General features: G+C 36.2%; 2 protein-coding genes across 2 annotated transcripts; both read left to right on the top strand.

Moving 5' to 3' along the window:
* The first annotated feature begins 546 nt into the window (after positions 1-546).
* Positions 547-7,575, top strand: LOC132166475 (uncharacterized transporter C405.03c-like). The gene is made up of 8 exons (XM_059577293.1): positions 547-744; positions 4,130-4,516; positions 4,767-4,969; positions 5,449-5,519; positions 5,614-5,712; positions 6,244-6,361; positions 6,445-6,580; positions 7,436-7,575. Exons 1-8 carry the CDS (start codon positions 664-666, stop codon positions 7,502-7,504), a joined length of 1,164 nt encoding a protein of 387 aa, XP_059433276.1. The 5' UTR covers positions 547-663; the 3' UTR covers positions 7,505-7,575.
* Positions 7,576-14,105: 6,530 nt separating this feature from the next.
* On the top strand, positions 14,106-17,145 carry LOC132165131 (uncharacterized transporter C405.03c-like). Its single transcript, XM_059575627.1, has 8 exons — positions 14,106-14,186; positions 14,331-14,729; positions 14,990-15,207; positions 15,489-15,559; positions 15,811-15,912; positions 15,995-16,112; positions 16,458-16,593; positions 17,020-17,145. Exons 1-8 carry the CDS (start codon positions 14,106-14,108, stop codon positions 17,143-17,145), a joined length of 1,251 nt encoding a protein of 416 aa, XP_059431610.1.
* The last annotated feature ends 601 nt before the right edge of the window (positions 17,146-17,746 follow it).

Here is a 17,746-nt window from a genome sequence, read left to right as displayed (position 1 = left end):
CCACCTCTCTTTATTTCTTTCTTTCTTTTTATTAAATTTTTTTAATGTGAAATTAATTAATTAAATGATATGGCTTCAAACCTATATATGTATAAGTATAAAAATAAGATGGACTATGACATAACTATCAATCTACATATGTCGTAAATTGCTTTAAGGTACATAAATAATAATAATAATAATAATAATAATAATAAAAAAAACATAAATTAAGGAGAGTGATTTGACTAGGATACATGTATACCTTAAAGAGCGGTTTGATATACGTATTTTAAACCTTAACCGATTAAAGATCACACCACATGTACCTCTACAATAATTTTTCCTAAAAAGTATCAGATTTGATAATAATATATACTAGTAGTGGACCACGATTATTTTGTGATATAAGAGGAGCTAGGGATATTTGCAACTTTAATTTGCTTTGTGATCACCATTCATTTCTTTCTGCTTTTCATCATGTCTCATTCTTCCAGGAAAGAAGAACAATAAGAAGAAGAATGACTGTTTTTGGAAGTTCACTGACTTTTCTTATCACTCATTCGTTATTACCCACCACCCGACATTATAGTAATAATTGTGAGCTTCTTTGAATGGAAGTACACAGTGAAAGAGAGTGATATATATTATTCTTTGAATTCAAACTCTGTGTAAGAATTAACTATGTCTTGCAAATATAACGGAGGCTTGCTTCTCATCGTTGGTGTTGTGATTATGTGGGTTACTTCTGCAGAGGTCACCCAGGTCAGCTCTCTCTCTCTCTCTCTCTCTCTCTCTCATTCACACACAAACATGCAACTTGATTTTACAGTTATATGTTTTGTTCATTGGTTTGCCAGTTGGGGTTTGGATTTTGAAGTAATGGGTGTACGTTGATCTGAATTGAATTTTATTGAGTTTTTATGTGCTTTGCTAGCTTGATGTTTGACATGACCAGCTTTTCATTTATAACCAGTTGGAGACACTATTTGAAACATAGATTTTGTGTTTGAGTTTTATGTTTGTCGAACATGAGACATAAGATTGATTGTTTTTAGCTATATCTGGAGATGAAGATTATTCTTCTTAATGGTCATGATGATCATCGTCTAGCTAGCTCCAGTAACTGGAATGGTGGAATGCACAAGAGGATATCACCATAATGTTGCATTAATGGTGGTGGGCTCCTATGATCACTTCTGGAGTTAGTGCTCGATGACATGCAAAGGAGCCAACCAGGTAATTGGTCAGGTGGAACTTAGATACCTTTAATGTGTTTGATGATCTGAAGCCAATAGACCAACTTAGTTTGTTTTTTTAGCAAATACAATGGAAAAGGTGAAGTGAAAGAGTAAATCAAATAAAAAAATATAAAAATTAGTTAAGGGGTGGGGCAGCTTAACAAAAGCCTCAGTGCAATTAGAACAGTGCAATAAAAACCTAAAAATGAGAATGTGTCAAATGAGTGGCCTGACCTCGTAGATTATTGGCACATAGGCCAAGAATGAGATTGCTTGAAATGATAGTTTGTACGGGCAATCCAGAAGTAGAATTGAATGAATAAGCACCTTGTTTAATTAGCAACAATTAGGTTTAAGAACCATAGTAGGGAGAGGAACATTGTTGGTGGTCGGACCAGAGCCACTTAAGAGTGTTTGGACAGAGGAACATTATTGGTGGTTGGACCGGAGCCACTTAAGAGTGTCCAAAGGAACATTGTTGGTGGTTGGACCGGAGCCACTTTAGAGTGTTCGGACAGAAGAACATTATTGGTGGTTGGACCGAAGCCACTTAAGAGTGTCTAGAGGAATATTATTGGTAGTTGGACCGGAGCCACTTAAGAGTGTCCAATGAGGGAAGCTATGAGCTCGACAAAATAGGCTACGTAGATACCATATGTGAATTTTGGGGTCTCCATAGGCAAAAATAAGAGAACTATTAATGGAGATCCAATGAAGGAGAGGAGAAGACGAATTGACGTGTGAGCAAAAAAAAGAGGCAGTGGTGGTGGCGGCGTGTGCAATACTAATGCACTCGGGTGCTGCATGGTGCGCGAACGGGAGGCAGCTGAGGAGGTCGTTGGATGCAGCGAAGGTGGGTGGCCTGTGGGCGATGCGTAAGGTTTGACTTGAATTAATTAAGTCATGTGGGCCGAAATGTCTTTTCATTTTCAAGTTGGTTTTGGAGCTCTAGAGCTTGGATTTGGAGTGTTGCATTCTTCTCCCACTTGGATTTGGAGTCTCCTTTCAACCGACTTTCAGCTTCTATAAAAAGATAGGATATTGTCATATAGAAAACAAAGAGATCCCCGGTGTGTTAGAGTAAACAGCCCGCAAGCATGACAAAAGGAATATATTTAGAGAAATATTTCTTTGGTGTCAAAATTATCTTTTGCATGAGAGTGAGATTTGGACATATTAAGACTTTTAGGTTTTTAGTGGTTTTCTCTTCATTACTGTTTATACTCTATCTATTGATAGTGAATTTCTTCCTGGTCGTCTTTACCGGTAGATGTAGGTTTGTTAAGCTGAGCCATATTAAATCTTAGTATCCTGTGTGATTGAGTTATTTTTATTCTATCTTATATTATGCTTCTTTGGGATTCTAAAATGTATTCAGTCACGACAAATTGGTATTATAGCTTGTCTTTATTTTGTGGGATGATTTTGAAGTAGAAAATTTTGATTGTTAGAATAGTTTCATCATTTTCCACATCAAGATGCTGGCTTTATTGCGTCAAAAAGACCAAAGGAACTTGAATAAAAATCTCAAAATGTAAATTTATTCTCTTTTTTTGATGGAGTTTTGGGAAAGTCGCTGATAGAGAAATTGTTGTTGGAATTTGGAAGAAGCCAAAGAGTTTGTACATGAAGAAGTCCCTCACTAACCAGTTTTATTTGCAGCAACAGTTATATACTCTAAAGATGCAAGAATTTAATAAAATTCTTACAGACTTGAGAAATATTGATATTCAAGTTGATGATAAGGATCAAGCACTGATCTTGTTGTGTTTAATACCTGATTTCTTTGATAATTTTATTAATTCAATGTTATACGGTAGAGATATCATCTCCTTAGCAGATGTTCAGTTTGCTTTGAATTTTGTGGTGTTGAGGACAAGATTGAATGATAAAGGTAGTTATAATCAGGCAAAGAGTTTATTTGTTAAGGGGTCCGAAAAATTCCTCTAATTCTAAAGGTCAACCCAATTAAAGGAGCTCAAGTAAAGTAAAATCAAGAGGCCGATTGTAGTCCAAATCAGAGTGTCCAAAGTTGAAAAATAAAGAGGAATGTGAAATGCCAAGTTTCTCTTCGGTGGCTAGTGACTAGTGTTGCCGAAAAAAATGAGAATTCAGAACTTTTCCTTATAGTTATCATTTCTAATGGTCGTTTTAATGATACGTGGGTTCTTGATAATGCATGTACATTTCAATGTCTTCTAAAAGGGTTTGGTTTACTACCTATGAGTCGATCAATGATGATTTAGCCTTGATGAGAAACCATGTAGCCTGAAAAATTATTGGTATTGGTACAATCAGAATAAGGATATATGACAATATTGTTAGGACTTTGACAAATGTTCGATATATACTAGATTTGAAGAAAAATCCTATTTCTTTGAGCACTTTAGACTTTATTGGATGGAGGTGGAGTCATCAAATTTAGTAAATGCTCATTGGTTGTGATGAAAGATAACAAGATTGATGGTCTCTACTTTCTTCAAAGCAGTGCGATAACATGTTCAACAGAAGTGTCTTCTTCAGATGATCCATATTCAGACACTATTCTGTTATGACATATGCAGTTGAGTCATATGAATGAGAAAGGTATGAAAATCCTGAGCAAACGAGGTTTGCTTGTGATAAAAAGACAGGATCACTGGACTTTTGTGAGTATTGTATCTTCATAAAGGATATAGGTTGTGGTGTTTTGACTTGTAATCGTGTCGATTTTCTTTGTCGATATATTTTAGCTTCATTAATTCAGTATCTAACAAAACTCGGCTTCTGATTCTGGTGCATCAATTTCTTTGTGTTTGATGTTTGATATAAAATGCATTTCTTTACATAGGTAAAGCAGTAGATATACTCAATTCATGTTGCTGTGTAACTATTTCTTACAAGATTTAGTTTCTATATATATTGTTCAGGAGGTTGTCTTCATACATTACAAGCAGCCATTTGCAGTGGCATATCTTGCAACTTCTCTATTGATAGTTCATCTTCCGATAGCATTCCTTAAGGATTGGTTACTAGAATTTATGAGATGCCAGGATGATGGAGAAACTGTGGATGATTCCTCTGCAGAACCTGATTCTCCAGTGAAACATGCTGCTGGGCATACTAGTTTTGAAATTGAACATCAGGAACCACTGGGGAATGCAAGCTCTTGCATTGACATTTACTCTGAGGACCTTGATCCTTTAGTTTCTGCATGCACAAAAAATATGGGCATGGTAAAGAAAGACAAAAACTTTACCACAAGGGAAATAGCTAAATTTGGATTCTGCATTGCTCCTCTCTGGTTTTTTACCGAGGTGAGACCCTTGCATATTGTTTCTGTAATATTTTCTTGGAGCTTTCTTCATGCATATATATTGTTTGATTTAATTGCTGAGAAAGAGCAGTTGAGTCTTTAAACAATAGTTGCTTTTCTGTGAGCCAAACATAAGATCATTTTCTATTGGACAAATAAGGTTCCATGAATTACATAGATTATCAGCTTACAGAAAGATTAAGATTTTTCTTTTTTTGTGAAGAAACATGATCAAGTTTATTTTTCTGCAGTATCTAACAAATGCTGCACTCGCACGAACAACCGTTGCCAGTACAACACTGTTGTCTTCAACTTCAGGACTTTTTACTCTTCTCATCGGAGCATGTCTGGGTCAAGACTCTATAAATATAGTTAAAGTAATTGCTATTGTTTTTAGTATGGCTGGTGTTGCCATGACAACATTCGGGAAGACTTCAACTACAGATGAAACACAGTTAAGCTCGATCGCCTAAATACGTTTCTTTTCCTTCATTTTAGTGAAATCATAAATGTTTTATGCTTGTGATTGAATTATTCTTTGTTATGTTGTTTTATGCTTCATTTGGATCCTAAACATTATTTTCTCACAACAAATGTAGCTGAATTCCTTAGTTATATTGCTAAAATAAGAGCAGTTAGTCACACTAAGCCTATACATGGGAAAGAAGAATCAAAGCTCGATCAAGTTTAGATTTCCTTTCTCCTAATCAAAGTACAAGTCTTGGATGCTAAACAAGTTACAGAACTTTGAACTATATTTTTCCCAAAAGAAAGTCCCTGACTAAATATTGTATGCTTACTTTCTGTTTTTTTGGATGAATTTGACAATTAGACATGTTTGTTTGTTGGGCTTGGTTGTTCTTATTAGCTTGAGCTTTCTAGAGCATGATTCATATGCAGCAACCTTTGTTGGGTTTGTTGGTTTTGTTTCAGAAATGGGAAGCATTCGTCTCTGGGTGATCTTTGTGCCATCCTCTCATCTTTTACTTATTCACTTTTTACCGGTGAATATCTTCTCTTTCTATTCATAGAGTATTTATATATTATTTGTAATGCATGACATTGATATTCTTTGCAATAAAAATTATAACACTGCAGTGCTTCTTAAAAAGTTTGCTGGAGAGGGTGAAAGGGTAGATGTGCAGAAGTTATTTGGCTGCATTGGATTATTCACACTAGTTGTTCTTTGGTGTCTCGGTAAGATTAAACTGTTTCTTACACTTTCCAAACCATTGGTCTTCTTTGCACAATTGTTTCTCCAAATTTTGTAAGAGTCAAATTCCTTATGTTTCATTTTTCATCCCCACTTATCTAACATTCTCATCAATTCCTGCATCTTGAGTTATGAATTATAGATGGTCAAGTAGCTCTCTTGTTCATCTTTTGTGTCTGATCCATGAACACTTTTGCTTCTGCAGACATCTTTAAGAAATATTTGGCAGGCATGATGGCATCAGTTATCAGTACTTCTTCATGTGTTGCATTCACCTCTCACTGTATTCACATGGTGATTGATAGGACTGTAGTATTTTGCCCCCTTCTAAAATTCCCTTGGTGTGATCTTATAATTGCCTCTGCTGCTTTGGTTGCCTCCAAGCAGCTGCTTCACATGCACATTTTCAATGAATTGTTTTATTTTGTCTTAAAGTCAAAACATATAGCTCTAGCAATACAGTACTGTCCATTATCCTGCCTGACATGAGGATAAACTTATGTTGTCCTTTTCAGTGTTGCCTTTGACTGCTATGGGCATTGAACCCAAGTTCAGATTCCCAACATCTGCTAAAGTGGAAGAAGTTATTATTGTCAATGCTTTTGTTGGAAGCGTTCTCTCTGATTATTTATGGTATGTTTAGTAGAAAAACCTGCTTCCCGTTGTATGCATCTTAATGTTCTAACTCATCTCATCAGAGTCAGCTGTACTTGCAGGGCATTAGGTGTAGTTTGGACCTCACCGCTAGTAGCAGCACTAGGTTCTTCGCTTACCATACCTCTTGCAATGATGGAGGATGTGTTGATCCATGGACAGAGTTATTCAATCATTTATATTATCGGTTCAGCTCAGGTAAATGAAGTATCTCACTATTGCTGCACTCTAGTCTAAGACTTTGAATTCAAATCTGTTCTGTTATATCAAAGCGTAGTGAACAGTTTCTATTAATTCCACCCTCATGTTAACCCAGAAAAGGTTTCCACTAAGGATTAATGTTTGTAATTTTAACAAATTGTTGTGCATGCAATTCTTTCGGTTTAAGTCATTCATTTAAAATGAACAGCCTAAATTATGCCAAGTAGTCATTTAAAAAAACTAAAACAACTAAAACTTTGGGAGGTGGCTGACCATCCCCTTGTGGTGGTGAGGGACTAGTTGGCCACTACAAGAAAGTGGTTAGGATGGGCACTCACCTTCAAAAGAGTCTTCAACCAAACTCCCACCCCGAGAATGTGGTCAGACCACCCTTATTGTGATCAGCCACCCCAAAGGGTGGTTGAGGTGGTCTAATCACTCTGTCACCCCAAGTGGGTGGTCGACCACCCAAAAAAATGGCATTAGGGATGACTGACTTCCCTCAAGGGAGTGATTAAACTTCCCTCACCCTCAAGGGGTGGTCGGCCACCCTTAAGAGTGTGGTTGGCCTGTCAGTCTAGGCGGTGAAGTGTAATTTTTTTATTGTTTTTTATTCATTTTAAATACCTAAGTGGCTTAATTCAAGTAGTTCATTACCTTGATTGAAGGAATTCTAAAATCCTAGAATTCTAATTTCAGGAGACCTCAAACCTTCCATAAATTAGCGATCTTGAAAAAACTCATCCCTAAGTGTATGATAATAATCAATACCAAATATTGTTTTTCTTCAAAAAAATCTAGTTGCTGGTTGTTTCACCTTGCACTTATTTGTGTATGGATTATGTGTTGCAGGTACTCATTGGATTTATAGTAGCTAACCTTTCAGATTGGTTCTCACACAAGTGGCATCATGGACCTTGAGGCCAAGAAAAATTTTGCATCTCTTATTCTATCCTTGGAACATTCTTTCTTAACTTTGATGATGTAGCCTATGGACTAAGCTTTTTTTCTTTTTTTTTTCATCTGTGTATCATAGGCCTTATGAAATAAAAGTTAATTGTTCACTAACTTTAATACAAATTGGAAATCTGGCTGTCCATTTACTTGGCTTGATTGAAAAAGACAAGGGTGTAGATAGAGTGGAATTGCTTTAGCAAGCTTTTGTTAAAAGTTTCCTTTTTGACCTTTTGGTTTGAAGAGACTTGTCTTTGCCAACTTTCTACAGCAAATATACTCCATAAGATTTGTGCCAGCAAATATAATGCATATTCTATGCACGGTAAGTGTTTGATGATTTTCCTGAACTAATTCTATCCATTGGACTGCTTGGTTGTACAGTTTGATTCTCAGGGAGATTCATTTCGAGGGCCTTGATCATGGGGATTACATTCCTTAACACTCCCCTTCAAGTTGGAATAGATTTTAATAACACCCAACTTGCCTGCAAGGAGTTGATTAAACTGCATTTGACGAAGTGCCTTGGTGTATAACTTAGATTTGTAGGTTGCTGGTTTATATAACAACAATCTTCATAATTAGTCCATGCGAGTGTTTTGATGGAAGATAATTGAAGAGATTGATCAGGATTGCCGAAAGCTAAGGACTTCACAACAAAATTTATTATGCAGGCAGAAGTATAACACACACCAAAAAAAAAAAAAAAAAAAAACCATGCACTCACGAGTATTATTCGTCTCAAAATTATATATGCTAGAGTTCCCAGTACATAATAGACACTACGCATGATAAAAAAATAAAATAAAAACTATAAGTATTTATCATGATTGAGCTACTAAGTGCAGAGTATTTAATTATTTTCTTCATCGTCTCATACATCCTACCAAATAATAATTTATCGATAAGGCTAACAAATTATCTGTATAGACCTTAATATAGTTGGCGTTCACAAAATAGTAACCCTTTTTTCGGATAATTTCAATAAAACTCAATAATTTATCATATTAGTCGCTCGACAAGTGGGCACATAACTTACCAAAATCATTAGTTTCGATACACTACAACATCATTATCCACATTGCGGTAAAAAAAATCAATCTCAGCAAATTAAAACCAAGTTCGCGGCCAAGTCAGTGGGACGCACAACATCACAGCTTGCCACGGCCCAACACTGGATGCACACCACGTTGGTTTGCTTCCATACATAGCGGCGACGCACATATGTGGTAGTGGCAACTGGCAAGAACTCCTGATATGGCGTCGACGAGCCCAGACGAATTCAGATCTTGTATTTCATAAAAGTTTCAACAAAAGAAAGAAACCTAGCTCAAAAAACACAAAACTCAACACAGACATGAAGAAAAGAGACAATAAGCTCTGAATCTCTGATACCAATTATTAGATTTAAAGTACAAATTGCAAATAGTAGTTTAAAGAGACTAAGTATTCGTTTGGGCTTGCAATTTTAAAAAATACAATTTTAAAATAGTGATTTTAAAATATGAATTTTAAAAAGTGATTTTTAAAAACGTAGTTAAGTGTTTGACAAAATCACAGTTGATAATAACTTCAATAAGGTTGTAGCACAAACCCACCTCTTTGTGCCCACTAATCAAGAGGTGACATTTAAGCATGGAACACATTAAAAAAAAAAAAAAAAAAAACCAATTTAGAGAATGACAGTAACCCAAGACTACTCTAGAGAGATGTGGGGGGTGGCCCGCGAGCCACCACTGCCACATTTGAGGTAGCCGGGGGTGGCGCACAGTCACTCCCATGGCCTAGGGGTGGCTCGCAAGCCACCCCATGGGCTGGGGGCAGCGGCAAGTCGCTTCGTGGGCCACCCCTAAGGTGGTTGGGGGTGGCACGTGGCCACCCCATGAGCCAGGAGTGGCTCGCAAGTCATCCCGGCCACATCTGGGGTGGCTGTGCGCTACCCCATGGGCTAGGGCGGCAGCCTTTGGGGTGGCTCGCTGGCCACCCCTCCCAGACTTGGATTGGCTGCCAGCAAGTGGGATTATGCCAACATAACCCTACCCTACTCAGCCCCTCCGTTTCGTCCTTGTACATGACAGATATATATGTTGAGAGCACGCATGGTATGAATCTGCTATGGTTTTACATGTGCCCACAGAGACAGAAAGAAAGTTAGGGGTGGATCGATGAAGGAATTGAAAAATAGTTACGACGTAGGGGGTGAGTCATTTTTCCATTTAATGGTCTTAATTTGGTATTTATCCACATATAGTTTAATTAATTAATTACTTGGAAAATGCTCGATCGTTGACATATGGCTAGCAACGGGCCTAGAAGCTAGGCTAGAAACACATGCAACCTGCGAGTTCAAATTAAATTTGACTGCATCATACCATTTTGACAAAGGATTAGAATTTGTTGATAATAATGTCAAACCATTTCTGATTAGTCTTTGTTTGGTTGATGTGCACCAATCGCATAAAAAAATTAGCACATGGATTCAAATTCAACATTATCATCTTTCTTAAATGACAACTTTTTGCCCAACTTCTCAAGTTCCAAGTACCGAATGAACTACCAATTGGTAGATGATTTTGTCAAAAGTTAAGACATTAATTTAGTACAAAAGCAGTTTAGTTCTAGACAGGCTAGGTAGCTTGCTCCAAACTATTTATAACACCTAATGAGCTTAATTTCTACTTTGGAAAACTAGAAGATATATGCTAGGGAGCATTTCTAAATTCTCAAAAAAATAATTTAAAAAATTATATATATGGACTAATTGACACTATTACGTCAACAAAGTCGGATAATAGTGAAATAAAAAAGTAGGACAATGATGAAATAAAAGTATGATTTTTAATGTTACTTAAAAATAGTTTGGTGATGAGAAAATATGAAAAACTTTTGAGGGTTCTTTACATAACCATATAGAAGTTGCACTCTTGGCATTATGTTTTTAAAAAATTGCAATTTGAAAATACAGATTTTTTGCATTTTCAAATCGCAGGGAAGGAGATGCTTTTTCGAAAATGTACAATTTTAAAGACTAAACCGTGATTTTAATTGCCAAACTGTGATGAAAGCAACTTCTATACGGTTGTGGCACAAACCTACCCATGCCCACCAATTAGGAGGTGACACTTAAGCCTATCATATTAAACTTAAGCTTAGCAAAAAAAATATAACTACACCTAATCATACCAAATATGAGCAAAAACAAACTTACAAAACTAATTAAGTTCTTTTTTTTAAAAAATAAATAAATAAATAAAAATAGAAGGGGTGGTTGCTAGCCACCCCAAGTGGAGGAGGGGGTCGCCAGCGAGCCACCCCAAAGGCCGCTGCCCCAGCCCATGGGGGTAGCGCACAGCCACTCCAAATGTAGCTGGGATGGCCTGTGAGCCACTGCTAGGCCATGGTGTGGCCACGCACCACCCCCAGCCACCTCAGGGGTGGCCCATGAAGCGACTTGCCGCTACCCCCAGGCACCTTAGACGTAGTTGGTGGTGGCGCTGCCACCCCCCACCTCCCTCTAGGGTGGTCTCGAGTTGTTGCCATCTTCTAAATCGTTTTTTTTTTAAAATAAATAAATAAATAAATAAACCTGATATAATCAAGTGGTTTTGCTTTTTCTTTTGTTTTTTCTTAATGTGTTCCATGCTTAGGTGTCACCTCTTAATTGGTGAGCACAAAAGGGTGGGTTTGTGCCACAACCTTATTGAAGATATTCTCTAATGCCAAACAATCAATTTTCTGTGATTTGTTATAAAATTGAATTTTTTGTTTTTGAAATTGCAACGCCAAACGCATCCTAATTAAATATAACATGATAATTTAATATCATTGTAAAAGATGTGTCAATTTGAAATGATATATATATATATATATATATATTTCCAAGGGATTTTTTGAGGCTAATTATTCCATCTTCTTGGTGTAGTGAAACTAATTAAAAATGCATGGCGAAAGCCAAGCATAGAATAATGGGTGCAAATCAAGACAGCACCTGGCTACGCGCTCGACCCTCTTTGGCAGCAACTCGATCGAGCAACTTGATTTAAGAATCAACGAGTTTCCCCGAAACATGTGACTTTTGTCAAAGCTTATTTTTATACCTTCAAGTTTGGAACATTAGGGTGCCCAAACATAATTGAAATAGGTTTCAATGCTTGTCACATGTTTTTGAGCTAAGGAATTTAGGACAGTTTCTGCTGAAACGTGCTTTAAAGATTGCATCCGACTGACAAATTTTTACACAACTCTTAAATTGGTCGAACCCAACATTAAATTAGCGGATTAGAATTAATGGGTCTTATGACTCTTATCTGTTTAATTAAAGGAGTTAAGTTATAGTTGATCACCTATATAGTCTTATACTCATACATCAACACGACCCTATATATTCCAACAAGCTACACTGACAAATTTTTACACGAACCGTGAACCCAACACGAAATAAACAGATTAGAGTTGATGGGTCTAATCCACTTGTACTTGTGCCTTGACACGTGAATACGAATTGCCACTCCTAGCATCCAAGTCACCGGCCGGGCCTACTTTATTTCGGTTTTTCCTTATCTTTTTCTTGGTGCATATGCTTAATAATCATATACTAAAGCAAATAATTATTCTAATCAAGATTTGTATCATTATAACTTTGTGTGTTCCCATTCAATGGCAGCTAGGAGTAATGCATATGCTATTTGGAAGACTGCAGATCTGCAATATTTAACCTCAGAAAGCACCGACGTAGTGGTGATGGGTCCAGTTTGTGAAGAATTCTGGAGGTTCATATAGTACTTGTGTTGTTCATGTTGAAGAAATCTGAGATATGATGATGCATATGCATTCGTCACCAAATATGTTTTCTTCTTAATTTTCTGTCCATGTTCTTGGAAGGATGATGGAAGTGGAAGTCAAAATCGATTTGGAAACTTTTATCATATCATTAATTATTTAATTCAACACAATTCAAGTCAACGACGTTAGAGAAAGAGTCAAGAAGGAGTGATGTGAATGTAGAATTATCAGCATCCATTCACACTACCCTCCGCCGCGTTCAGATTATTATTGTTCATGTGATTCTTTTCTTTCTGACTAAGAAAGTACCTTTGGAATCTTGCCCTTGGAAATGGGATTTTAAGGGACGTGTGTCCAAGAGTTTATATACATATGATTAATATTATATATACTTAGGTTATGTGGGACACTAAAGATCGTAACATACCACTACGCTCAGCCGTTGACGTCTACGGCGGCCCACTTTCACTATGTCCATACATAATAACAAAACGTGTATTTTAATCTGGCCTATAAGTCATTCTCTATATGACTTGACCACAAAGCCGCAATTCTTTTGATTCCTTACTCGACGAGTTGGATTCGATTTAATACTCAACATGGTGGTGCCTGCTGAATGCTTAGGCAAGTTCGATAATTGCATAAGGTCCCACATAATTATAGTATAATTAAGTTTTCTTTTATAAAAAAACAAGTAAAGCCTTAATTACGATAAAAAGTAGTCAATGCTCTTTAATTAAAGTCTCAATTATAGTAAAAAAAAATACTATTATGACAAAAAGTTGGGTAGTGCTCTTTAAATAAGGCTCCAGTTACAGTAAATATAAATACAAGGAATTAAATTTCAAGATATTGAGACTTTAAAGGAAAGGAAAAAGAAAAATGGAAAGTTACATTAATTGCACTCCCAAAGCCGTTACTAAACTCATAATTTCACCTTAACTTAAAACCAACATATTAGCTAAGTTCATTCATTAAAATAATTTTTAGAATAAAGTAAATTTCGTTTTTCCAAATTAAATTCTACAGAAAAAAGAATTACATGTAGCTCAAAATAAAATATGATATTTGTTGAAATTAAATGTCTCCTAACAAAAATGAATTTTGCAAAGTCATTTGGAAAAAATAAAAAATAAGGGCAAAAATTAACAAGAATGATTTAAAATTAAAATTGTTCAATTAAATATCAAAATATAAAAAAGACCATACTTAAGTTTGTCGCCTTAGGCCTCAAAATCTATTAAGTTGCACTGTGTCTGGCTCTAGTACCAAATGATAAAGGTTTTAGGAAGAATTTGCCCTAAAAAACCGGCCTACAAGGAGATGTCCAAAAGTTTATATATACATGGTTAATTAAGATTGTACTTAAGTCATGTGAGACACTTAAGAATGAAAAGAGTGATTTGCATGGTATCTCAAAAATCTAGTCGGGACAAAACTCCAAATATCCCGGCATAAAAAAGAAAGAAAAAAAAATTGTTAGAACGTACTAGCCAGCAGATTCATGGACAACAGTCTAAGATGGATTTGGGTTGCTAGTTTTTACCTGCACCACTAAATTACAAGGACTTGACAGTATGCCCAAGTTTTTTATATATTCTTTCCTTGATACTTTAAGGAGAGAGATAGCACTAGAGCAAATTAGGCTGCTATCTATCTATATATATATTATCCTTGCCAACATTCATATGCCTCAAGGGGCTATCATCACATTCCTGAATCTTGATCATTACTTGTAAATTCGACATCATTTAAACCTATCATTTTCTTTCTTCTCTCACTAGCTATGGGTTGGAGATATAGAGCAGGGTTGCTCCTAATCTTCTCTGTTGTCATTATGTGGGTCACCTCTGCAGAAATCACCCAGGTGAGAATAAGATCTCTCTCTCTCTCTCTCTCTCTCTCTCTCTCTCTTTCTGGAATTACTGTTTGAATTTCTTCATATATCATTCAACATTAGTACTACTGGGGCTTTTGTAGTACTTTTACCTGACTTAAATTTTTTCAACAGGGTATTTTTACAGAATACAAGCACCCATTTGCAGTAACATATCTTGGAACCTCTCTGTTGGCAGCTTATCTTCCAATAGCATTCATAAGGGATTGGTTACTGAAATTCCTCAGAAGTTGCTCTTATAATAGTGATAAAAGTTGCCTGTATGAGTCCTCCCAAGTGCTTGATTCTCCTATACATAACATTTGCACACATGGGAAGTTTGACATCGAAGAACAACAACCTTTGGCTGATGAAAAATGTGTCAAACACGTACATTCTCAAAAGGATGGAAAGCCGACTGTTTTTGATCATAGCAAAGATGATGATGTAGACATGCTGATACATAGAAAGCTTGTCACCAAGGAAATTGCAACATTAGGCTTCTTCATTGGTCCTATCTGGTTTGCATCAGAGGTCACATTTTTGTTTCCTCTAATATTTTCTCAAAGAAGAGTGATGCTCATGCTCTCAAGCTAGCGTTCATTCCCAAATGCCATTCCCTCCTTTTTGACGTGACAGTGAAAATCACCAACATCCAGCGATGATTTTCACTGTTACGTCAAAAAGACCACTTGGGAGTCCTAAATGCTAGTTTTTTTTATTATTTGAAACACAAGTATTTGTGAAATTTGATGTGTTTTTTTTCTTGTTTTTTCCTTTTTTTCTTTTTGCAGTATTTTATGAATGCTGCCCTTGAAAGAACAAGTGTTGCGAGTACAACAATAGTATTCTCAACTTCAGGGCTTTTCACTCTTCTAATTGGTGCATTGCTTGGAGAAGACTCTATAAATGTAATAAATTTGGTCTCTGTTTTCGTCAGCATGGCTGGTGTTGCCATGACAGCATATGGGAAGACTTGGGCAACGGATGAATCCGAGACAGCCACATCCTCGTACGTTTCTTGTCCTCCTTTTGGTTTTTATTTTTTATTTTTTAGCAAATGTTGGGAGATAAAGCGGTTGTGGAATTTTTACCAAGAATACATTAATATACATACAACTCTAGTCCAAAAGTTTAAGCAAATGGGTTAAGGTCTACTTAAGTATATTACATACTCTTTTCTTTTATATTTTCTCAATGTAGGACTCGACACTCACAAGTGTACTTACAATAGCAACTAATGATGGGCTTTTTTTCTGTTTTTTTCTCGATGTCTATGTGTCTGGTGCTCAGAATCACAAACCATTCTTTTCTAGGATATCTTTTTGCTTTGCTCTCAGCTATGACTGATGGACTATTCACAGGTGAGACATCTTGTATACATGTAAACTTTTTCTTTTCTGGGAAAATATGAAGCCAGAATCTCTTTAGGATCCGGATTGGCTGCAAAATCCCGCCTCAATTGAAGCCTATCCCGACTTCAATTGCGAACAGCCTTCGGATGGAACTCCCCTGTCCGAATAAGTTGCATGGGCGGCAATTGCTTGGAATCCGGGTCCATCTGTTTGTACTTGGAAAATTTATACTTCTTACTATAACAAAATAAATCCTGCAGTGCTCCTTAAAAAGTTTGCTGGGGAAGATGGAGAAAAGGTGGATATGCAGAAGTTATTTGGATATATTGGATTATTCAGCCTTGTTTCCCTATGGTGGCTAGGTAAGACCAATCTTCTGACTACCATGTTTCAACCACTGGCTTTAGCTTCATTGATTATAAGGTTTTGATGTCTCCTTTTCAGTGTGGCCACTGACTGCATTAGGAATTGAACCCAAATTCATAATTCCTGACTCTGCTCAAACGGTTGGAGTTGTTTTTGCCAATTGCTTTGCTGGAAGTTTCCTCTCCGATTATTTCTGGTATGTCGGTTTCTTTCATTTTTTATTGATACAAACTTTGAATAGAACTTACTATCGAAAACGGGCTTGCAAGGAGTGGGTGCTCAAGAGCTTATATACATATATTTAAGATTATACTTAAGTCATGTGGGACACCTAGGATCGTAACATACCACCACGCTTTAAAGTTGACATCCACTTTATCGACACCAATTTGATAGTAACTGTTTCTCTTTCAGCAACTCCACTCATCTATCAGTGTTCAATACTCATATTGTATTTAAGTCATTTAAGACATCCAGTATCGTAACAGTTATGGATCCTAATGCTTATCTTTTTTAATCCAAATATTTTACATACCAACAGGGCATTAGGTGTTGTTTGGACCACACCATTGGTGGCTGCACTGGGTGCCTCACTTACCGTACCACTTGCCATGTTGGAGGACATGGTCATCCATGGCCGCCACTATTCAACAATTTATATTCTTGGCTCAGTTCAGGTGAGACTTTTTGAAACTTATTATTAGGTCAGCCCAAACAAACCAATCCTATGGAATTCTAAAAAAAAAAAAAAAAAAAGGAAATGCCTCAAATGTTTAAAAAGAAAAAGATATATTCTTTTTTAATTAAACTCACGTATCAATTCACATTTTATAGAAAGTAGTATCACATGGTAATCTACATTTTAGTAGCTAACGTGATAATTGCTATGTTGATTGTTAGATCAGTTTATAAAAACGTGATAAGTACCATATAATCTGCCACGTGGCTAACATAGTAAGTGTCATGTGAACTATCACATCAGTTTATATGGAACATATAGTAAGAACTGTAGTATTCTAGCAACACTCTAAATTAAAATACTACTTGTTGAGGTATTGATGAAATAGAATTTATGGTTCAACTGGGGATGTGCTTGTTTGCAGGTATTCCTGGGATTTGCAATTGCCAACGTTTCAGATTGGTTCACAGTACCCAAGTCTGGATTTCAATTCTTGAATTCACTTAAAAGATGGTTCATCCCTTCCCCCCTCCCTAACTTGACTATGTGATCGAGGCCGTGACAATTGGGGTGTTTATTGTTGTTCATTATGATTATAAATGAAATACAATTTTTTTTTTTTTTTTTTCTCAAAAGAAAGGAAAAAAAACTAATCTATATTCTCCCCGATTTTAATTAATTTGGTGTGCCTCACCAGACTTATTTACCAAGTAAATATGCCCCTAGGAATACTGGCACCCTCAAGCGGAAGATTAAGTTACTTGAATTACAAGATAGTCATTTATACACCACGTCATATAATAGAGCAAAAACTAAAACATCATCATCAAGTTTCTCGGCTAAAGACCAGTTATCAGGTCAAATATTAAAATATTATAATTTAAGAATAAAAGTTATAGGGGCATCAAAGAGAAATGCTAAGCATCATTCTCCTAAGTATCTCCCAAAACCATCTCCATGCTTTTTTAAAAAAAAATCTACCATTGAATATGTAGGACCCACATATAAACCTACAAATCCAATGGTGGATTCAAATCCATTTAAAAAATATATATATATATATTATTATAAGATGGTTAGGACAATGAGGCCTGACATTTCTCGACATCATCAAAATACAAAAGGTAACCAAATCTTCAATGGTCGGTGTG

The sequence above is a fragment of the Corylus avellana genome, chromosome ca11, assembly GCF_901000735.1.
Source record: "Corylus avellana chromosome ca11, CavTom2PMs-1.0".
NCBI classification, from domain to species: domain Eukaryota; kingdom Viridiplantae; phylum Streptophyta; class Magnoliopsida; order Fagales; family Betulaceae; genus Corylus; species Corylus avellana.
This window is presented reverse-complemented; position numbering and strand designations above follow the sequence as displayed.